Genomic DNA, 21703 nt, shown 5'->3' on the forward strand with positions numbered 1-21703 from the left:
GAGAAGTTCCCCTACATCCAAGTCAAAGTGTTACACATGAATACCTCACTATCACACAACAAAGACCCTCACCAATATATTACTAAAGAAATACAATGTGACACACAAAACTCTCTCAAACTTTGATATCAAATTCGGATGTCAAGTTCCGATATCAACAACCTTCTAGATACACCCTTTAATAAGGATAATTCATGTAGAATATTAATAAAAAAAATTGTTGCATACTAAATATGATTTATAGCAAAAAAAAAAAAAAAAAAAAAAAATAATTAAAATTGTTATAAATTAAACCACCAAATTAATATTCTTATTTAATCAAAATGGTTATATTTTCAATGAATTTAATTACTAAATTAAATAAAAAATTTATGACAATTTGACGGGACAACAACTACAACCATCTTAATGACTAATAAACACGAGTAAAAAGTATGAGCGGGCATTTACAGAAAGTTACAGAAGAATCATAGGATTAAATCATTGGAAGAGAAAAACTTGGACATTTTGGGAAGGCCATGGCCGCAGGATCTTGATCAGGCGGTGTACTGGAAGCCAAAATGATAACCTGGATGTTGACAGAAAAATCAACCCAACAAAATCAAAATCAAAATCAAACTCAAATTCAAACTCCATCAACAATTTCAACCAATTGAATGTGAATACGTTGAACCTTCACGTCTTCTACTAGCTGCGTTGCGACCGCTTTGTTGTTTTGTTCTTCACACGGATCACAACTCTGTTTGTGGATAATCGAGCGATTAAATTATCTTTTACAAAAGAATCGGAAAGCTATATCCAAATCGCTGTTGCCGTCATGGTTTCGTCACCTACCTAAAGATGCGTGCCTCAACAATTCTCTATCCGGTATGCATAAATTATTTTACATTTTCTTCTGATTGAGGAATTGAACACTAGGATTCGATTTCCTTTTTTGCCTTTTTCTCCCCCTACAGTAATCGGTTGGATTGGCTTGTGGTGGATTCAAATCTTGGAGTGCTAATGGATTCTTCCGCTGCTCGACGTCGGCTTCAGGCGATTCAGGATCATCTTGTTCCCGACGGCGATTTCTCTTCTTTTCAGCTTCGGCTGAACGCTACTGCTGGCGAGTTTTTCAACGGTATGTGTGTTTCTTCCTCTATTTGGCTCTCGCTTACTTGTTCGTTTTCTGTGTTGATGTGGGAAAAGCTCACTGGCGTATTTTGTTCGGAGTAGATTAGTAATTTTGTTTCTATGTAAAGCTATGGATCTGTAACGTTGTGCGACTGATGATGATATGACTATTGGCTTGATTTTCGTTTTTTACTTCTCGGCCAATTAGATGAAACGTGGGCCATATGGACTCTAGTTTTTTTGCCCAAACGCATTGGTATTGACGAAGGGCGATTAAATGCAGGCTGTTTGAACACTTGTTGACTTTGTCTATGGGGGTTTCATCCCTTATTGAGATAGTTTCTTATTATTATGATTCTGGATTTTCTTGGATTTTCATTGTCTATGTGGTTGGGTCTGGTTGTGGGGCGTCGTTGATCGCGCACGATTACTCTCAATTCGTTTTCTCCCTTTACGATCTAGTCCAAAATTAACCCATTTGATACGGACTGGTATGCAATTGAATGAGTGCTAGTAATTAATTTTGGACTGATATGCAATTAAATCATTTCGTTTTCTCCCTTACGGAGTCTGCACTGTGTGAATGTATTCTAAGTTCAGTACTAGAGCTGCAGGAATATTCAGCTCTAGTTTGTAATAATTTGGCTAGATGTTGGGGTTTCTGGTAGAAGTGGACAGCATTTTGAATCCGAATCTAAACTAAAGGTGTGATATGGTGGCGAGCCACAGTTCTTAGGTGTGTGTAAGTCTAGAAAACTTTAGTGGATCATCTTTCTCGTCTATTATCATTGAATATGGAGAAATGAGAAATGTGATACATTATGCTATTTGACATTTTTCTCCCAAGCTTTGCTGACATTGTCAAAGTTATCGACGATGAACAGGGGATGGCTACAGTGTTGTGCTTCCAGAGAAATTGCAGACTGGAAAGTGGAATGTATATAGGTAAGATATTAATGGGTGGTTTGAACTTGATTTGCCCTTTCCTCATGGCTATGTTTCATAAAGATTATTTGTTTCCTCATGGTAGATCTGCCCGCTCTCCTTTAAAGCTTGTGGATAGATTTCCTGATCATCCAGAAATTGGTACATTGCATGATAATTTTGTGTGAGTATCTTCACCTCCTCTATCTTCTTTCTGATCATAAGGATCTGGTATGTTTACTGCTAATTTCGATTACCTATAAACAGCTTTTGATCTTTGATTTGACTTTATCCACTTTAGGCGCTCAGTTGATGTATATAGGGACTATAAGTACCTAGGTACCCGAATCCGATGTGATGGAACAGTTGGAGAGTGAGTTTTATGCGGCTGTTAAATTTCAAATTTTTAGTAGTGCTAATTTCCATAAATTTTGACTTATCTTTCACCCTTTAAGGTACAAATGGATGACATATGGAGAAGCAGGTACTGCTCGGACAGCATTAGGTTCTGGCCTTGTAAATCATGGTATATCAAAGGTGAATGCCTAGAATAGAATAGTGTGTAACTTGTCCCTTATTTTTATGGGGATTGGTATATAGTGGTGAAGCCTGATGAATGTGTATTGACCCTGTAATGTCCTTAGTGTTGCCTAACTATTCTCGGTATCTTTGACACAGGGATCTTGCATTGGGTTATATTTCATCAATAGACCTGAGTGGCTTGTAGTTGATCACGCCTGCTCAGCATATTCTTACATATCAGTTCCTTTATATGACACTCTTGGTTTGTCGTTTCTCTTCCAGATATTGTTTCTTTCTGAAAATCTCCCCATTTGGTCTTGTGTTTAAACATTTTTTTTACAGGTCCTGATGCGGTCCAGTTCATTGTAAATCATGCTCATGTACAAGTTATTTTTTGTGTTCCTCAGACATTGAACAGTGTGAGTGAAACATTAGATTTTAGTCTGTCTGCTGCGTTGTGAGAAATTGACTTCAATATCCAAAAGAAATAGCGTTGGTGGAAGGACCAGTTTCTCGTAGTATTAGAAATTGGTTTCAATCATATCCTTGATTTTTAATTGAGGAGTTGTCTTCAGAAAAAAAAAAACATTATTATTTCTTTCAAATTGCAGTTATTGAGCTTCTTGTCAGAAATTCCAACTGTACGCCTGATCGTGGTATGAATACCGTGTGTTTGTAATTGATCTCAATTTGGTTCTGCTCTCCAGCTGCTTGATACAATTATTAATTAGTTTAGCTTCCAAATTTTATAGGTTGTAGGTGGGGTAGATGATCAAATACCATCACTTCCATCATCAACTGGAGTTCAGATTCTAACGTACGCAAGTTTGCTTAGTCAGGTAAGCCCTTAGTCTCCCATGATAGAAGGAAAGGAGAAGTAAAGGAACTGAAAAATCCTCTCACTATGTCATAAGAAAAAGTAACATGCTTAGCTGTTGGCATGCTTCCTATGGGGATGCAGCTTCTTTGTTAAGCTATCTACGTTTTATTCTGCAGAAGAAATTCACTTAGATTTCTGATATTGTATGCTACGGCCTTTAACGTAATGGTTCAGTTTTTGTTTGTTTTTGGAGACGATGTTATACGTTTGTATCAGAAGTTGCAAAGAAATAAAAATATGAGCATTTTGATTTAATTATTCTAAATTAATAGAATGGATATACAATGAAATCAACAAATCCCAGTCTTGCATGCCAATAAATCCTTATACCTGCAGCAACTTTACAATTTACAGCTCTTTTATGACTTACTGTTGCCCTGTTTTTTTTTAGAATAACCTTGTAATGTGCATTCTTTCCTTCCAGGGTAGCAACAACATCCAGCCTTTTTGCCCGCCAAAACCTGATGATATAGCAACTATTTGCTATACAAGTGGTACAACTGGGACTCCAAAGGTGTAGCTTCTAAGAATTCTTTTGTTTCTGATCCTGAAGCTGTTGACGTTGCTTAACAGTGACTTGATCTTTCAAACCTTGCAAGGTCATGTTTTCTTATTTTTACGTCAATATCTTGCCAGGGTGTTATACTGTCTCATGGAAATTTGATAGCGAGTGTTGCTGGATGTTCTCTTGCCTTGAAATTTTACCCCTCAGACGTGTGAGCATCAGCTGTCAATTTTACATTACAGTACTGCGACATTATCATTTAATTTGATCGATATATTTGGTTTCTACTGATTTACATTCTAATTATCAGCTACATATCATACCTGCCTTTGGCACATATATATGAACGGGCTAACCAGGTCTCATCAGTTTACTTCGGTGTTGCTGTTGGTTTTTACCAGGGGGTACGAAGCTATATAAATACTGTCTTCAATGTTCAACTCAGTTTACTAGGAAGTTGTGAGCAATTTCATTCAGTACTTCAGGCAACCTGATATGGTCTTGTATACTTGTGTTCAGGATAATATGAAGTTAATGGATGATATGATTGCATTAAGACCGACAATCTTCTGCAGTGTCCCTAGGCTGTATAACAGGATATATGCTGGGTAAAGATTCATGCATCAACAATTTTTTATCAATCAGAAAATACTATGCTTCTCTTATTATTGAGTTGGTTTCGTGGTGAACAGAATTATTAATGCTGTAAAGACCTCTGGTGTGCTAAAGGAGAGACTGTTTAATGCGGCTTACAATTCCAAGAAGCAAGCTATAATGAATGGTATGGTTTTAACCGGGAAAATGATTCGCTTTTGCATCATGTTTCATACTTCTAAATTTCCACTCTTCTCTTTTAAAGTTAGTGGCTAAGCTTATCTAAAGTCCTCGCCCTTCTCTATTTTCAGAAATTTGACTTATTGATCCATACCTGCATCCATTTACCGTGTTCTTCCTTACTTTCATTTTCCTCTTTTATGTATTAGTATTTTCAAATATTTGCAATTTGATTATTGTCTGTATTTTGGGGCATCCTACTATTAAAGGAAAAAGTCCTTCTCCCATATGGGACAAATTGGTATTCAATAAGATAAAGGCAAAGATTGGAGGACGAGTTCGTGTCTTGGCATCAGGTGCCTCGCCATTATCTCCTGATATACTGGAATTTTTAAAAATGTGAGTTTTTAATATTTTGGTTCACAATTTTATAGGCTTTTGTTATTGTATTATTATTATTATTATTATTATTATTATTTGAGTTTCCTTTTAGTTTCTGAAGAGTTGGATGTAATTGTTCCACAGCTGCTTTGGTGGTATAGTATTTGAAGGGTATGGAATGACAGAAACGTCTTGTGTCATAAGTGCCATGGACCCAGACGACACCCTTTGTGGTCATGTTGGGGCTCCCAACCCTGCTTGTGGTAAGCTGCTAACATGAGCTTCTCAGTAATTTAGAGTTTAAGACATGCTTGAGGAGTTTTGGTGATAAATATATGAAAATTTTATGAAGATTGCTTCTTAACCTGCCTGCTATTTCACTCGAATTCTGACGTACACAATAAACTCAAATTTTGTGAAAGTCTGGGAAATTGACTTGAAGTTGTAGGTCTCAAAAGGAAAAACTCTTCAATATGGCTGCTACCCTTTTAACCATTGAATGTAGTGGATTATGCTACAGTAGTGGGTTTTAATTTCTCTATTAACTCTGTAAATCTTATTGTTTCAGTCACCTCAAATATTTTCTCCTACAAAAATAATAAAATAACTGTGACATCAATTAGATGCAGAATGCTTAATATGGTTTTGCACCCTGAGTGGGTGACTTGATCCCTGCCATCCTTTCTAAGGCCTTTTTCATATCCACTTGGTTGTTTTTAATTCATAATTCCCAATCTTGGTTAAGATTTTCCTTCATTTCTGTTTTAGAAATAAAGCTCGTGGATGTTCCAGAGATGAATTACACATCCGATGATCAGCCTTATTCTCGCGGTGAGATCTGTATCAGGGGTCCCCTTGTTTTCAAAGGCTATTTCAAAGATGAAGTGCAGACGTAAAAATATTCTTTGCTCACCTCTTTGAATGGATTTAATTGATCGAGTACTTTTTAATTTAAATGAATATTTGAATTGGACAGGAGAGAAACTGTTGATGAAGATGGATGGCTCCATACTGGAGATATTGGACTTTGGTTGCCTGGTGGTCGTTTAAAAATTATTGACAGGTGGGTGACCTCTACCTCGTTGCTTCTCTTTGTTGTCTTTTGACTTAAAATATGAACAAACTTTTTGGCTAAAAGATTGCCATAATAAATCTCCTGAGAACGGTCTTAAGCTTAAGTAAATCTCTATACATCTTTGTAACCGAAGGAATCCCTTCTTTTGTTATTAAAAGTATTGTACTTCTCCATAGGAAGAAGAATATCTTTAAGTTGGCACAGGGGGAGTACATTGCACCAGAGAAAATTGAGAATGTGTATGCGAAGTGCAAGTTTGTTGCCCAATGCTTTGTTTACGGTGAGAAATGGGACTCTGAAATTTCTTCATCCTTTTGTACCTTCATATGCTATATCACTGGTTCTTATGCATGCTACCATGACGTAGAGCCACTTGGTTACTGATTCTCTTTGCTTCTTCCTGAAGGTGATAGCTTCAATTCATCTTTGGTAGCTGTAGTCTCAGTTGATTTGGAGACGTTGAAATCATGGGCTTCTTCCGAAGGCATTAAGGTATGCTGGTTTGTGTCTAGTCTTGGGAATGTTATAGATTGGGCTTCATTCTAAACTTGAGTTGCATATGAGCACTTGATTTCTCTTTGTAGTCAATTGAGAAATTTATAACCTCTAACGAAACTGGGAAGTGATAAACAAACCCATCATGAACTGTCACCTCAAACTTCTTCCTCAATGGCGCTTGACAAGAAGGGAGCTTGATTCATCCCTCGTCATCAACCTCCTTTCTTCCTTTCTTAGATATAGCATGTGCAGATTAGTGTGGAAATATAAATTACCAAGAACTCTCAAAAAGTTGGACGGTTTAAGAAATTGGCCTTACAGGATTTTACATTTGATGTACTGATTTGCATATTTGAGTTGGGTATTTGCATATAATCTTCCCAACTTCTGCATGGATCAAGTCAATAGTGTAAGAGCTTCATTTTTTCTCATCTTTCTAACCAGTGTTCGTCAAACAATTTAACGTGCAGTACAATGATTTAGCCGAACTCTGCAATGACCCAAGAGCAAGGGCCGCAGTCTTGGCGGACATGGATGCCGTTGGAAGAGAGGCACAGGCAAGCAAACCAACAATTATCTTGTAAATCATTGATTCAATCATGCCATTTTGCTCTTTCTCGTGATTATAAAACACAATCTACCTCTTTAATTTCAGTTGAGAGGCTTCGAATTTGCGAAAGCTGTCACTTTGGTCCATGAGCCTTTCACGTTGGAGAATGGTCTTCTCACTCCTACATTCAAGGCAAGTGGTGAATGTAGATATTATCTTGAGAGTAGTTGAATGATTAAATTATCTGAATTTCTTTTTCCTCCGCAGATTAAGAGACCCCAGGCGAAGGAATACTTTGCCAACATAATATCCAATATGTACGCCGAGCTTGCTTCATCAGATCCATCCTCCTAGAAGAGGTAGCAAACCGAAAAAACTGTTAGTCACTCTCCATCCCTATCTTCTCCTAGGTGTATAGCAAAGTTAAATCTCTTAAGATCTCGAAAACGAAAAATCCGAGCCCCTTGGAATTGATCATACCATGGAAACCACCACCCAAGTAGATTCTGTTCATTACATGGTGCTCTGATTGCTGTAACATAGCATCAGTGTTAACCCATTGATGGCTTCTCCAAGAACATTACCATTTTCCAAGTCTCCGATTGTTCCACCCAAGAGAGAGGACGATGGAAATCATTACCGTGTTACGTATTCGAATAAGTTATGCTATTGATTCTATTACTTTAAATCTTCAGTTCTTGAGTAAAATAAGCAAGCATGATTGTGCTTTTACTCGTCTGCCAATACTCATCTCCTTAAGCCTTCCGACTTCATCAATTTTATGTATACCATGCTTGTGGTTGTTACCACCTAAACTATGAAGAAGAAAATTGGTTGTGTTTCTTATGGGAAAAAAAAAAAAAAATGGTACCTTCAAATCCTCTCCAAAAAGAAAAAAAAAAAAGAAAAAAAAAAGTGTGAGATCTCACATCGGAGGAACGGAGCATTCTTTGTAAGGGTGTGGAAACCTTTTCCTTGAACGTGTTTTAAAACTGTGTGGCCCAAAACAGACAATATCTATCGGTGGTGGACCCAAAATAGACAATATCTATTGGTGGTGGGCTTGAGCGGTGTACCAACTACGACGCTCGAGAGAAAAAAGTGTCAATGGTAGAGGTTAAAATGAAAATCTTAAGGAATAATATTAAATATGTTGGCATGACGTGGAAAATGAAAATCTTTATCCAAATGCACCATTTTAATCTCAATCCATCCCCACTTTTTATAGGGAGTTCCTTGATCAGCCCTAGATTTGGAATAACTTAAAAAGAGAAAAAAGAAATATATATTTTTTTTGAACAAAGTCAAATTAAAAAGAAGTGCTTAAATGATTTAAATAAATGTGAAATATTCTGGATCGATCAAATTAGTCATATGTTATCGTTTTCGAGTAAAGCATTCAACATGTGAGAAGAGAGGCAGCTCATAATGTTATCATGATATGTTGGCATCCAATGTACGAGAATGGCTTAGCAGTTAAGATAGTTTTACTTTCTCCGATTTTCAATACACATCGTTGACAAATCAAAATATTAAATTGAAAGATTATCCTAACAGACTCCTAAGAAATAAGAGGTTTCTCTTTTTTTAGATATGATTGAATCTCTTATCTCATTTTTACGAGCTAAAATGAAAAATCATGCATATCCAATTTCAAAATAGTTTCAATTTATGTTAAATCATTTACGCCTCGAGGGCCTATAACACATAAGTCTATGATGATGATGAAGAATAAAACTAGTAGAATAATCCAACAAAGGATACCCTAGAACCTCTAGAACCTGAGAACAAACCCAATAAGAAAGGAGAACTCAACAAAATTGAACCTCGAGAATGAATTTGATGAGAAAGATGAGTTCAGAAGGGTTGAACCTCAATAATGAATTTTAGGAGAAGCATAAACGAGTTGAACCTCAAGAACTAATGGCCAGATAGGACCAAGAAAGGAGAACTTTATGGCTTATATTTTTTGCCCTAAGTTGAACTTCAACTAATCAAATAAACTTAGGGTATAACCTAGAAAACTTAGGAACCAACTCCTAAGTATGAATAAGACATCGAACTAATTAAGTACTAAAAGCAAACTACTTTATGAGTATTTTTATACTCATCAATGCTACTTTAATATTTCTAAATGAAGGCTCCATGGAACTTTAAAGCAAAGGTGTGTATGACATGCAAGGCTATACGAGTCAAGGTGTGTGAGTTTGCTTCGACACAAAAATGAAAACGAAGACGTTCTAGAAGATAGGTTCAAGAGCGAAAAAAAGAAAAAAAAAAAAAAAAAAAAAACCTTTTTAATGGTAAAAGAATATATATTTTTTTCCTCTTTTGATGAAAAAAAAAAAAAAAAAAAACGATGCCTCTTTAGCTTTCAACCAATATGGTCAAGATTGAACATTGGAACGTTGCATTCCGCGTTAAAGTATGGATTTGGATAAAGCTTTTCCATGTCATCTCTCCCAAGCATTCATTCATTCACTTAATTATCACTTAATGTCGCCTCGTTTTCCAATCAAAGAATTTATCCCATCAGACCCAACTGATAAACATCAACAAAATTTACTTCAAAATTGGATCTTTATAATCTCTGCAACACTTTTGCGCATTATAAATATTCAAATTCCACACATTTCAACGATAACCTCAATCTCCATCCGCCATTGATTTCATACAACCATGCCTGCAGCAGCACTCGCATTGGCTCCGGCCGCCGTCGAGTTCGAAGCCAAGATCACTCCGGTGGTTATCGTTTCATGTTTAATGGCCGCCACCGGCGGCCTTATGTTCGGTTACGACATTGGGGTTTCGGGTTAGTAATGAATTTGTTCACTGAAACTAATTTTAATGCCAAAGGGAACATAGATCGGTTAAGCTTCTTTTGTTTGTTTAACAATGTCGGAACAGGGGGAGTGACGTCGATGCCTTCGTTCTTGAAGGAGTTCTTTCCGACAGTGTACGACAGGACCCAAGTACACAAAGGGGGCGACAGTAACTACTGTAAATACGACAATCAAGGATTACAGCTCTTCACCTCTTCTCTCTATCTCGCTGCGTTAACAGCCACGTTTTTCGCTTCTTACACGACCAGAGCTCTCGGTCGGAAAAAGACCATGCTCATCGCCGGGATTTTCTTCATTGTCGGCACGGTTTTAAATGCCTCCGCCGTTAGCCTTCTCATGCTTATTATTGGAAGAATTGCTCTGGGCTGTGGAGTTGGATTTGCCAACCAGGTTTGTTTAACAACTCCGGCAAGCCTCCATTTGTTGTTACAGATTTGAAACAGAGTTTGTTGTTTTTGATGTTGGAAAAACAGGCCGTGCCGTTGTTTCTGTCGGAGATTGCGCCGACGAGGATTCGTGGAGCTTTGAATATACTGTTCCAATTTGATGTCACTGTCGGCATTCTATTAGCAAACCTCATCAATTATGGAACATCCAAGTAAGAACAAAACAAACCCTCTGGTTCAATTATTTCAAATTCGATAAAAACTCTGTTTTTGGTAACATACTCTGTTTTTGGTACAGGATTGAAGGGGGATGGGGCTGGCGGCTATCATTGGCACTGGCCGGCGTCCCGGCGGTGTTGCTGACATCTGGAGCAATCATGGTGGATGATACTCCAAATAGTTTGATCGAACGTGGGTATTTGGAAAAAGGGAAATCAGTGCTGAAAAAAATAAGAGGGACGGACAACGTTGAAGCAGAGTACTTGGAAATCGTGGAGGCAAGCCGCATTTCTCAGGAAGTAAAGCATCCCTTCAGGAACTTGTTCATGCGCCAGAATCGCCCGCCGTTGGTGATTGCCATAATGATGCAGATTTTCCAGCAACTCACCGGAATCAACGCCATAATGTTCTATGCACCAGTTCTGTTCAACACGTTGGGGTTCGGCAACGATGCGTCTCTGTATTCCTCTGTTATAACAGGGGCCGTCAATGTCCTGTCTACGTTGGTGTCCATTTATTCAGTGGACAAAGTGGGGCGAAGAATGTTGTTATTAGAAGCTGGGTTTCAAATGTTGGTGTCTCAAACGATTGTCGGAGTGGTGTTGGGGCTTAAACTCCAAGACAACGCCAACCATCTCTCGCATGGAATGGCGATCGTGGTGGTGCTAATGGTGTGCAGTTTCGTGTCGTCTTTCGCGTGGTCTTGGGGGCCGCTTGGATGGTTGATTCCCAGCGAGACTTTTCCATTGGAGACACGATCGGCTGGGCAGAGCGTGACGGTTTGTGTGAATATGATATTTACTTTTGTGATCGCGCAGTCTTTTCTGTCGATGTTGTGCCATTTGAAGTATGGGATCTTCTTGTTCTTTTCTGGTTGGGTGTTGGTGATGTCGCTGTTCGTGACGTTCTTGCTGCCGGAGACGAAGGGTGTTCCGATTGAGGAGATGACGGAGAAAGTATGGAAGCAGCATTGGTTTTGGAAGAGGTTTATCAGCGATGGAGCTGAGGAGATCAAGGATTCAGTATAGGCGTTCATAAACAGAGGATAGTAAGTTTCTTTTTGTTGTAGCACTATGTTGTTGTGTTCCTACTCATATTTGTAGGCTCGTTTTTAATTTGTCTCGAGTGTCAAAAAAAAAAAAAAAAAATTATTTGAAAAAGAAATTATGGTAGCACTTCGCTTAGCTTTTTTTGTCTAGTATGTTCGGTTGGATCCCATGTCAGTTGGAGAGGGATGAAGTATTTCTTACAAGAGTGTGGAAACTTCTACGTGGATGCGTTTTAAAATCGTTAAGCTGATGACAATACGTAATAGAGTAAAACGAACAATATCTCTTAGCGCTGGACTTGGGCTATTATAAATGGTATTAGAGCTCGACATCGAGCGGTGTGCCAGCGAGGACGCTAAGCCCAAAGGGGTGGATCCCACATCGATATGTTTAGGGTTTAGGGTTTTGGAGAACTAAGTATTTGTTATAATGGTGTGGAGGATCACACATAAGTTGGAGAGAGGAAGGAAGTATTACTTCGGAAACTTTTCTAGGCTTCCAAGGGGTGGATCTCACATCGGTTGAGGGAAACGTATAGTGTGTAGAAATCTCTCCAGGCCTATAAGGGGTGGATCCCACATCAGTTGTAGAGGAGAACTAAATATTCTTTATCAGGGTGTGGAGGATCCACGTTAAGTATTAGTTATATGGGTGTGGAGGATCCCACGTCTGTTGGACAAGGGAACTAAGTAAAGGAGTGTGAAAACCTCTCCCTAAAAGATGTCTTTCATAATCGTAAGGTTGACGACGATACGTAACAGACGAAAGCACACAATATCTATTAGGGATCGGCTTTAGGAGTGCTCGGAGGTGAGTTAGACATGTATAGTTTACTTTAAGGATATTTTCGTTACTTAAGCACTAAAAATACATTTTAGTCACGTATGATATATTGATATATTATTTAATCAGTAATACATTTTAAACGGGTTAATCCTATTTCGATTATCGACCAACTCAACATTAGCCAACTTTTGATTCGGATTTCAAAATATTAGTAACCAATGATGAAATTAAATATTGTTGGGTGTGCAAAACTAAAATATAGTACAAAAATTCGATGATAGTTTCATCCCTCTTGGAACAGTTTTCCACTCCATTCTTAGCCAATTTACCCCTCAAATTTAGTTCATGCAGAGCTGGAATTTTCCCATTCAATTCCCAGATTTGGTCTATAAAAATCCACAATCAATCAATCAAATGAAGAACAGCAATCTGCATCCGCCATTGATTCCTTTGAAGCTTCATCAGAGACATAATCAAGAACAGGATGCCTATGGCAGGGTTCCCGGTGGCTACATCCGGCGTCGAGTTCGAGGCCAAGATTACTCCGGTGGTTATCATTTCCTGTTTAATGGCTGCCACCGGCGGCCTCATGTTCGGTTACGACATCGGGGTTTCTGGCAAGTTTTGATCTTTTTAACTCAAACCCTTTTTAATGCCATAGATTAAGCTTCTATTTTGTTGGTTTAACAATGCCGGAACAGGGGGAGTGACGTCGATGCCTTCGTTCTTGAAGGAGTTTTTTCCGACAGTGTACGACAAAACCCAAGAACTCCAAGGGAACGACAGCAACTACTGTAAATACGACAATCAAGGATTACAGCTCTTCACCTCTTCTCTCTATCTCGCCGCCTTAACAGCCACGTTTTTCGCCTCTTACACGACCAGAGTTCTCGGTCGGAAAAAGACCATGCTCATCGCTGGGATTTTCTTCATTTTCGGAACTATGTTAAACGCCTCCGCCGTCAACCTCCCAATGCTCATTTTTGGAAGAATTTCTCTCGGCTGTGGAGTTGGATTTGCCAACCAGGTTTGTTTAACAACTCCGGCAAGCCTCCATTTGTTGTTACAGATTTGAAACAGAGTTTGTTTTTTCTTGGTGTTGGAAAAACAGGCCGTGCCGTTGTTTCTGTCGGAGATTGCGCCGACGAGGATTCGTGGAGCTTTGAATATACTGTTCCAATTTGATGTCACTGTCGGAATCCTATTTGCAAACCTCATCAATTATGGAACATCCAAGTAAGAACAAAACAGAGATTAAAACAAACCCTCTGTTCCAATTATTTCAAATTCAATAAATACTCTGTTTTTGGTACAGGATTGAAGGGGGATGGGGATGGCGGCTATCATTGGCATTGGCGGGCGTTCCGGCGGGGTTGTTGACATCTGGAGCAATCTTGGTGGATGATACTCCAAATAGTTTGATCGAACGTGGGTATTTGGAACAAGGAAAATCGGTGCTGAAAAAGATCAGAGGTACGGACAACGTCGAGGCAGAGTACTACGAAATCGTGGAGGCAAGCCGCATTTCTCATGAAGTGAAGCATCCTTTCAAGAACCTGTTCATGCGCCAGAATCGCCCACCGTTGGTCATTGCCGTAATGATGCAAATTTTCCAGCAACTCACCGGAATCAACGCGATTATGTTCTATGCACCAGTTCTGTTCAACACGTTGGGGTTCGGCAACGATGCGTCTCTGTATTCCTCTGTTATAACAGGGGCCGTCAATGTCCTGTCTACATTGGTGTCCATTTATTCAGTGGACAAATTGGGGCGAAGAATGTTGTTAATAGAAGCTGGATTGCAAATGTTTGTGTCTCAGATGATCATCGGAGTGGTGCTGGGGATGAAACTTAAGGACAACTCCAACCACCTCTCGCATGGAATGGCGATCGTGGTGGTGCTAATGGTGTGCATTTTCGTGTCGTCTTTTGCATGGTCTTGGGGGCCGCTTGGATGGTTGATTCCAAGCGAGATATTTCCAATGGAGACACGATCGGCTGGGCAGAGCGTGACGGTTTGTATGAATATGATGTTTACTTTTGTGATCGCGCAGTCTTTTCTGTCGATGTTGTGCCACATGCAGTATGGGATCTTCTTGTTCTTTTCTTGTTGGGTGTTGGTGATGTCGGCGTTCGTGATGTTCTTGGTGCCGGAGACGAAGGGTGTTCCGATCGAGGAAATGACAGAGAAAGTGTGGAGGCAACATTGGTTTTGGAAGAGATTTATGAACGATGAGGCTGGTGGGAGAAGGATTTCTCTTTGATTTCTTCTTTGTTTTCTTCCATATTGGTGTTATAACATAATTTCTATCAAATAAAAAAGTAAAATTTGAGAGTTTAGTGGTATTAAGTAATTGACCAATAAATTTTCATACCTCAAGATCAATTACATGGACGAGAGCCAAGAAGCTACAACAAACCTTATACAATTATATTCAAGTAATGGTGAGCTCATCAAAGAAAATTCCAGAACACGTTGTAGACCTCTCTTATATGTTATGCAAAATTGAGCTCAAGAAAGAGATGAATTAAATGCACTCTAAGTTGCATTTAATGAACTCCGTTGAATCTATAAAACTAGTCCAAAGATGACTAATAAGCACATTTTATTCATACAGGGAGTTAAGGTTATAAGGTAACCCAGATAGGTTATCATATCCCACTATTAAACCTTTTTTTCTTTCATTAGACATCAGATTTTGGAATGAAGAATAGAATTTATATTTTAGCTTTGTTGAGAGATAAATTCTTCTTTGCAAATTCTTGTGTTTAGAACTTGCATGCTAGAGTTATTCAAGTGGTATTAATCAAACCTCTTGTGGAGTGATTCGAATCACGAGTTTAGAAACGAGTTTTCTTTACTCTTGATCTTGATCATTAAGGTAATCCGTTCTATACTTTCCCTTGGATTGATTCCATATAAAATCAGAGGTTCGACGTTTTTTTGGGCTCAACTAAAAAATTAGGGTTGGTCGAGTTTAGTAACCAAAAGAACCAATTAAGGTTGCAGCCTAATCTAATTCTAGTTTAGTGGTTCGGCTTCATCCTAGAAGCAACAGATTCTACCTCTAATGACTTCACTATCACTCATGATTGACGTATGGATCTATTTATTTAGTAATAGTCTTGTCTTTACCTAATAGCACTACTAATACTAGTATTCATTAACGGAGAAGATGAATATTTCGTGGGGTTTAGGGTATTTTGAGGAACTTGGTTGCCTTGGTTATATCTTCTGCACCCTTTCTACTAACGGAAATTGATGTTTCTATATAATGTCTTGCGCCTAAAATTTGGAATCTGAATTCGGCACCTTTATCTTTTCAGAAAGTCATGTGACATACGACTACCCTAAATAAAATACACTTAATTTTAGAGTTCTTGGGATTGAACCGCAAACCGCAACAAAGTAGTGAGACAAAACATAATCCAATTTGAAAGTCCAAACACATAAAAATCTAGCAGTGAAGGAGTGGGTAAGGTATGAGTATCAAAAACACTTGTTCTAATTGGCCCAACATGGATCATCTTATCCACTTCCAAATTCCCATCACCCACCAAAGAAAAAAGCCCTTCCCCACTCCAAATCTTCTTAATCTTCATTATCCTCCATTCCCAACCCACCATTTCTCATCTCTCCCTCTGTTCTGCTCTGCTCTGCTCCCATGGCGATGGCCGCTCAAGCAACCCTCTTCACCCCATCTCTCACAACCCCCAAATCCACCGCCACCGCCGTCTCCTGGAAGCAATCCCCAACTCTCTCCTTCCTCAACGCCAAGCCCCTCAACCTCGCCTCCTCTTCCCGACTCATCAAAGTCTCCGCCGAGGCCGAGGCCGCAGCTGCAGAAGCTCCAGCCGGATTCTCCCCGCCAGAGCTCGACCCAAGCACCCCTTCCCCAATCTTCGCCGGCAGCACCGGGGGGCTGCTCCGGAAGGCCCAGGTCGAGGAATTCTACGTCATCACATGGGAATCCCCCAAGGAGCAAATCTTCGAAATGCCGACTGGCGGCGCCGCCATCATGCGGCAGGGCCCAAATCTGCTGAAATTGGCTAGGAAAGAGCAGTGCTTGGCGCTGGGGACGAGGCTGAGATCCAAGTACAAGATTAAGTACCAATTTTACAGGGTTTTTCCCAACGGAGAAGTACAGTATTTGCATCCCAAAGACGGGGTTTATCCAGAGAAGGTGAATCCAGGCAGGGAAGGAGTGGGGCAGAACTTCAGGTCCATTGGGAAGAATGTCAGCCCCATTGAGGTCAAGTTCACCGGAAAACAAGTGTATGATTTGTAACAAAATTTCCCATTTCTAATGTTCTTATATCATATGAGTTATCTTATCAATCCTTGTTATTCTCTCTGTCTTGTGGCTGCTCTGTTTTGTTTAGCAAATTCCGATGTATGTTAGATTGTAAATTTGTCGCATGTCTTTGTTTGTTTGGTTTTTTTGGTTGATATATGCTTATGATCAATCATTTCTACATTTGTGGTAGATATATGCATGGTTTTTGGAACTATACTCCTTTTCTCACGAGTTTCATATTTTTCGAGAAAAGATTTGAATTCTCAAAACAAAAACAAAGACAAGTTTTGATATAATTGTACTCTCCAAAAAGTCATCGAGGACGATAACTAGGTTAAGTAGAAGAGATTGTCACAACCTCACCGAGAGAAAGTAGGTTGTGACCCCACACATCAAGATAGACAAGGGGAGACCCTCAAGTGGCGCTCATCTAACCACAGGAGAGCAAAACTTGAGAAGTGTCATGATGCAACAAAAGAGGACAAGGCATCATTCAGTACACCAAGAGTGTGCATTGAAGCTAAGCCGAGGCATACACAAGGTTCGAGAGACCGACAACTAGGTTTAGTGGGGAAGAGTGTTACAACCTCACTAAGAGAAAATAGGTTGTGACCCCACATGAGGGTCAAGATTGAAGTATCATGATGCGATCGAAGAGGACAGTGTATCATTCAACACACCAACAGTATGCATTGAAGCTAAGTCGAGGCATACACAAGGTTCGAGAGACCGATAACTAGGTTTAGTGGGGAAGAGTGTTACAACCTCACTAAGAGAAAATAGGTTGTGACCCCACATGAGGGTCAAGATTGAAGTATCATGATGCGATCGAAGAGGACAGTGTATCATTCAACACACCAACAGTATGCATTGAAGCTAAGTCGAGGCATACACAAGGTTCGAGAGACCGATAACTAGGTTTAGTGGGGAAGAGTGTTATAACCTCACTAAGAGAAAATAGGTTGTGACCCCACATGAGGGTCAAGATTGAAGTATCATGATGCGATCAAAGAGGACAGTGTATCATTCAACACACCAAAAGTGTGCATTGAAGCTAAGCCGAGGCATACACAAGGTTCGAGAGACCGATAACTAGGTTAAGTGGGGAAGAGTGTTACAACTTTACTAAGAGAAAATAGGTTGTGCCCCCACATGAGGGTCAAGATTGAGAAGTATCATGATGCGATCAAAGAGGACAGTGTATCATTCAACACACCAACAGTATGCATTGAAGCTAAGTCGAGGCATACACAAGGTTCGAGAGAAACGAAGCGATATGATTGTCGAAAATAAGCTAGTAAAGGATTAGGTAGGGCAGTAGACCATAATCTTAAAAGTTGGGATTTCGATATGAATTTCGACATGCAACTTGAGAACTAAATCTCTAATTCCCGTCTCTTCGTCAGCAAACTTAGACGTGACCAAACTTGTTTCGTTCGAAGACAAATGGTTCTTTTTCTAAATAATATTGAAATAAATATATAAGCTAAAAGCCCCCTTTTTTTCATTACTATTATATTTGTAACTTTAAAGTTCACTAAACAAACAATAAGAAAACAGAAAGAAAAAACAATACACAAAAAAGAAAGCAAAAAGAAGCCCAGAGGAGAAGGATTTTGTTTAATCTCTAGGCTAACCATGATGGTGGGATTTCTATATTCTCTTATTTAGGGGCCATTTCTTCTTCTTCTTCTTCTTCTCTTTTCCTCTCTATCAAACTTGGTTCAGCTTGCAGGCTGCTGCAGCTCCATATCCATATATGAACCTCGCCGTTCCTTCCGTGTACACGTGCGTCTCGTTGTCGAGCCTACAAAACTTCTTGTCAAATTCACAAATCAATCACAACATCAACAACCAAAACTATGTCGACCACTTACGACTTCCGAACCGCCTTGCTTAACGTCGAGGCCGATGAGAATGTCTTTCCATCAAAGTACTTGTTCTCCCCTTTGATTCTTTGCTTGATTCTTTGGTCTAAATCATCAGCATTCAGCACAAATGGAGTGTCCGACGCCTAAAACATTCAAAAGTTTAGAGCTCAAGTCAAAACCTGTAACTGCCTAAGCCCACCACTAGCAGATATTGTTTGAGTTTTCCCTTTTGGGTTTACCCTCAAGGCTTTAAAAACGTGTCTGCAACATAGAGGTTTCCACACCATTATAAAGGGTGTTTCGTTCTCCTCCTCAACCAATGTGGGATATCACAAAACCGATCTAGTCTTCGTTTTAAATGCACCCATGTAACCGAACAACCTCGAGATAAATCGTTTAGCATGAAAAGTTATCATTTTTCTTACCATAACCCAGCCCCAAGTATCAGCAAAGGAAGGAATATGAGCTGAATAAGGCACCACATCTACAAATTAGAAGCAAAAAACAAGAACAATCCATTAGTTTCCTTAAAGAAACATAGCCTAAAACCAATACAAATGATACCCTTGTTTAGCTCACATTTAAAAACTTGCTTCAAGGTGTTATAGATGCAAGAAAACACTTCTGTATGGCTGAAAATCCCAGCTGGGCCAGCCTGCATACATTTCCACAAGCATTTAAGCTTCAAATCTCATATAAACTCACTAAGTTCTTTCATTTTTCATCTCCCACAAGTACCTGAGTGATGAATATGCCATCTTGTTTCAATCTAGGCTTCACAGTGTACTCATAGAAGGACTTAGTGTAGAGTTTATAACAAGGACCTCCCTCAATTGGGTCAGCAAGATCGCCGACGATCACGTCGTATTGCTCCGATCGGTTCTCGAGCTCCGCTCTACATTATGGAACTTATTAGCAATCATAACACAAGATGAATCGTTAAAACCGCTACTCGAAACCGAACCTGGCATCGTTTATGATAAGTTCAAGTCTTGGATCACTGAAAGCTTCTTTGTTTACTATCAGATATGACTTGCAAAAATCAACAACTTCCTGTTCAATTGTTAATCCATCATGGGGTTAGAGAGATTTTTAGTATTGAGTAATGGAAACGACGAAGAAACCGAAACGAATTCGAACCTCGTCGATATCGCACATCACAACTTTCTCCACTGTCTTGTGTCGGAGTAGCTCTCTTGCTGTGGAGCCTTCACCTCCTCCCATGATGAAGATTGTCCTTGGACTGAGTTCAAAACATTACAAACAGGAAGATTCAATAACATTTTATAGTTTGATTCGGCCCAAGTTCACCGCTAGCATATATTGTCCTCTTTGGGCTTTCCCTCAAGGTTTTAAAACGGTCCGCTAGAGAAAGGTTTCCACACCCTTATAAAGGATGTTTCGTTCTCCTCCCCAACCAATGTCGGATATCACATAGGAAGCATTAAGCTTTGAAATTACTTGGGATGATGGAGAAGTGAAGGATGAACAAGGCATTCATGGTAAATGAACTCATCAGTTTCTGCACTTTGAAGCTTCCCGTCGATCACCAACGCCTTCCCGAACGGCTTCGTGTCGAGTAGCGCGATGTCTTGATACTGGGAAGCGCCAGTATGAAGTATGCTACGAGATAACAATAACAACAACAACAAGGACAGTTGATTACAAAGTATGTCGATTTTGGCAGACAAACAATCTCCAAACTGAAGTTTTTATTGTGTTTTAAGGTTTCTTGTCTGTCTTTTCCAAGACCAATGGATTATTTTATTGAGCTTGACTTGAAGTGGGAACGAAAAAAGTGTTCAACTTTTTAAAGATCCAAATATAAGAACCAACACAGTATATAGTTTAATGATTTTGTCTCACAAACCCCACTTGAAATAATCAAAAAACGAAAATTTTTAGAACATGAAGAACATTAATGAAAATAAACAGAGGATTCAAAAAAACAGGACAGCTACCTATTAAGAGCAAACGACCATCTTAAATTCTCTTCGATCTCCTCCTCGTACCAACAGCTCTTGCGATACCCATTTAGGGTATGACCCTTCTCAATGAGTTCATTACCATTGTTAACCAAATTTGCAGAGGAAACATCCGCCATTGTTGATGCAGAGTGAAGAAACTGTTGAGATATCATTCTTAACAGAAACAGAGAGGAAAGAAAAATACAGAGAAGAAGAGAAAGGTTGATGGAGAAGAAAGGAAGGAAGGTGGGGTATTTAAAGAAGAGGATTATGATTTTGATTTGGAAATGAAGAGAGAGAGAGAGAAAGAGAGAGAAACTAAATCTGATTGGACAAAGGCTTTGGCTATGGAGACTGTTCGAAAAGTAATCTCCAAAAGAAAAGAAAAAAAATCCTTTTGGATTTTCGTAAAGTTTCAGAGACCAATGTTCGTGATTTTCTAAGGATGATTTGGTCGCGTGGTTCCATTTTTTTCCTGTCTTTGTTCTTCCTCGTCTGTTCTGTCTGTGATATCAAAGAATTTAGGGACAACGAAGAACAGAGTTCACTTAAATTTGGTAAAGATTCAAACTTTGGAACAAAAAACACCCAATTGATGAAATTATGAAGAACCCAGTGGGTAATTTGGATGAAGGAAGCGAATTGAAGTGTCCTTTTGGTGAGTGGAAGAGGATAAAAGATGATGATTGAGAAGGTGACAATTACCGAAAATCCAGGTTATTCATTTCTTCAAGAATGTGTTTCAAAATGGTGATGAGAGAGAGAGAGAGAGAGAGAGGGAGATGGGGGAAGAGAGAGAAGGGCGTGCAATGAGAACCATCATAATATTCTCTCTTTGCTCCAAAAGATATGAATGAGAGCGTGCTATGCCAAACGCACTCATGAACATCACCATACAAACATCCAACCCAACATGTAAAAAAAGAAAAAAACAATTCAAAACAAACCATAATAAAAACTCCCTTTGTCCCTATTGAGTTCCTTACTTCAATCATCTTCATCTACCACTTGTCCGGATTTTCACGAGATTATTGCGAAAAAACGCTTCTTTCTATCTCGTCA

General features: G+C 39.2%; 5 protein-coding genes and 1 long non-coding RNA gene across 7 annotated transcripts; 4 read left to right on the plus strand and 2 right to left on the minus strand.

Moving 5' to 3' along the window:
• Positions 1-237: 237 nt before the first annotated feature.
• On the minus strand, positions 238-778 carry LOC147791357 (uncharacterized). The gene is made up of 2 exons (XR_015422199.1): positions 674-778; positions 238-568 (listed from the first exon to the last, which is right to left on the minus strand). It is a non-coding gene; the product is annotated as an uncharacterized LOC147791357 (long non-coding RNA).
• On the plus strand, positions 728-7966 carry LOC111799943 (long chain acyl-CoA synthetase 6, peroxisomal). The gene is made up of 24 exons (XM_023683477.2): positions 728-867; positions 957-1120; positions 1998-2058; positions 2144-2221; positions 2339-2410; positions 2493-2574; positions 2716-2821; positions 2902-2978; positions 3171-3215; positions 3312-3398; positions 3864-3953; positions 4076-4155; positions 4255-4348; positions 4464-4552; positions 4637-4725; positions 4988-5117; positions 5244-5362; positions 5868-5991; positions 6076-6162; positions 6351-6454; positions 6581-6666; positions 7143-7229; positions 7328-7414; positions 7490-7966. The coding sequence occupies exons 2-24, from the start codon at positions 1003-1005 to the stop codon at positions 7574-7576; spliced, it is 2079 nt and encodes a 692-aa protein (XP_023539245.2). The 5' UTR covers positions 728-867; positions 957-1002; the 3' UTR covers positions 7577-7966.
• A 1768-nt stretch (positions 7967-9734) lies between these two features.
• Positions 9735-12973, plus strand: LOC111800001 (sugar transport protein MST4). Of its 2 annotated transcripts, XM_023683571.2 has the most exons (5): positions 9735-10034; positions 10130-10455; positions 10539-10663; positions 10750-11718; positions 12848-12973. In XM_023683571.2, exons 1-4 carry the CDS (start codon positions 9902-9904, stop codon positions 11696-11698), a joined length of 1533 nt encoding a protein of 510 aa, XP_023539339.2. In that variant the 5' UTR covers positions 9735-9901; the 3' UTR covers positions 11699-11718; positions 12848-12973. The 2 variants fall into 2 exon arrangements, with proteins under 2 accessions (XP_023539339.2, XP_023539338.2); XM_023683570.2 differs by lacking the exon at positions 12848-12973 and having other exon boundaries at positions 9736-10034; positions 10750-11922.
• An 8-nt stretch (positions 12974-12981) lies between these two features.
• LOC111800002 (sugar transport protein 13) lies at positions 12982-14851 on the plus strand. The gene is made up of 4 exons (XM_023683572.2): positions 12982-13122; positions 13207-13532; positions 13617-13741; positions 13821-14851. Exons 1-4 carry the CDS (start codon positions 12990-12992, stop codon positions 14767-14769), a joined length of 1533 nt encoding a protein of 510 aa, XP_023539340.1. The 5' UTR covers positions 12982-12989; the 3' UTR covers positions 14770-14851.
• Positions 14852-16114: 1263 nt separating this feature from the next.
• Positions 16115-16860, plus strand: LOC111800005 (photosystem I reaction center subunit II, chloroplastic-like). Its single transcript, XM_023683574.2, has one exon. The coding sequence runs from the start codon at positions 16171-16173 to the stop codon at positions 16792-16794; it is 624 nt and encodes a 207-aa protein (XP_023539342.1). The 5' UTR covers positions 16115-16170; the 3' UTR covers positions 16795-16860.
• A 1425-nt stretch (positions 16861-18285) lies between these two features.
• On the minus strand, positions 18286-20860 carry LOC111800003 (spermidine synthase 1). The gene is made up of 9 exons (XM_023683573.2): positions 20636-20860; positions 20136-20297; positions 19815-19917; positions 19639-19727; positions 19413-19569; positions 19254-19329; positions 19100-19158; positions 18681-18817; positions 18286-18610 (listed from the first exon to the last, which is right to left on the minus strand). The coding sequence occupies exons 1-9, from the start codon at positions 20812-20814 to the stop codon at positions 18517-18519; spliced, it is 1056 nt and encodes a 351-aa protein (XP_023539341.2). The 5' UTR covers positions 20815-20860; the 3' UTR covers positions 18286-18516.
• Between the last annotated feature and the right edge of the window lie 843 nt (positions 20861-21703).

The sequence above is a fragment of the Cucurbita pepo genome, chromosome 8 (genome assembly GCF_057944985.1).
Source record: "Cucurbita pepo subsp. pepo isolate OVF chromosome 8, ASM5794498v1, whole genome shotgun sequence".
Classification (NCBI taxonomy): Eukaryota; Viridiplantae; Streptophyta; class Magnoliopsida; order Cucurbitales; family Cucurbitaceae; genus Cucurbita; species Cucurbita pepo.

Excerpts from the sequence above, each read along its gene's own strand:
- LOC111799943 (XM_023683477.2), top strand. The coding sequence starts at position 1,003 with ATGGATTCTTCCGCTGCTCGACGTCGGCTTCAGGCGATTCAGGATCAT. Across the intron at positions 3,399-3,863 it reads ACGCAAGTTTGCTTAGTCAG|GGTAGCAACAACATCCAGCC; the intron begins GTAAGCCCTTAG and ends CTTTCCTTCCAG. Across the intron at positions 4,553-4,636 it reads TATAACAGGATATATGCTGG|AATTATTAATGCTGTAAAGA; the intron begins GTAAAGATTCAT and ends CGTGGTGAACAG.
- LOC111800001 (XM_023683571.2), top strand. The coding sequence starts at position 9,902 with ATGCCTGCAGCAGCACTCGCATTGGCTCCGGCCGCCGTCGAGTTCGAA. Across the intron at positions 10,035-10,129 it reads TTACGACATTGGGGTTTCGG|GGGGAGTGACGTCGATGCCT; the intron begins GTTAGTAATGAA and ends ATGTCGGAACAG. Across the intron at positions 10,456-10,538 it reads GAGTTGGATTTGCCAACCAG|GCCGTGCCGTTGTTTCTGTC; the intron begins GTTTGTTTAACA and ends TTGGAAAAACAG.
- LOC111800002 (XM_023683572.2), top strand. The coding sequence starts at position 12,990 with ATGCCTATGGCAGGGTTCCCGGTGGCTACATCCGGCGTCGAGTTCGAG. Across the intron at positions 13,123-13,206 it reads TTACGACATCGGGGTTTCTG|GGGGAGTGACGTCGATGCCT; the intron begins GCAAGTTTTGAT and ends ATGCCGGAACAG. Across the intron at positions 13,742-13,820 it reads ATCAATTATGGAACATCCAA|GATTGAAGGGGGATGGGGAT; the intron begins GTAAGAACAAAA and ends TTTTTGGTACAG.
- LOC111800005 (XM_023683574.2), top strand. The coding sequence starts at position 16,171 with ATGGCGATGGCCGCTCAAGCAACCCTCTTCACCCCATCTCTCACAACC.
- LOC111800003 (XM_023683573.2), bottom strand. The coding sequence starts at position 20,814 with ATGATATCTCAACAGTTTCTTCACTCTGCATCAACAATGGCGGATGTT. Across the intron at positions 20,298-20,635 it reads TGGTCGTTTGCTCTTAATAG|CATACTTCATACTGGCGCTT; the intron begins GTAGCTGTCCTG and ends GTTATCTCGTAG. Across the intron at positions 18,611-18,680 it reads AGCAAGGCGGTTCGGAAGTC|GCTCGACAACGAGACGCACG; the intron begins GTAAGTGGTCGA and ends GAAGTTTTGTAG.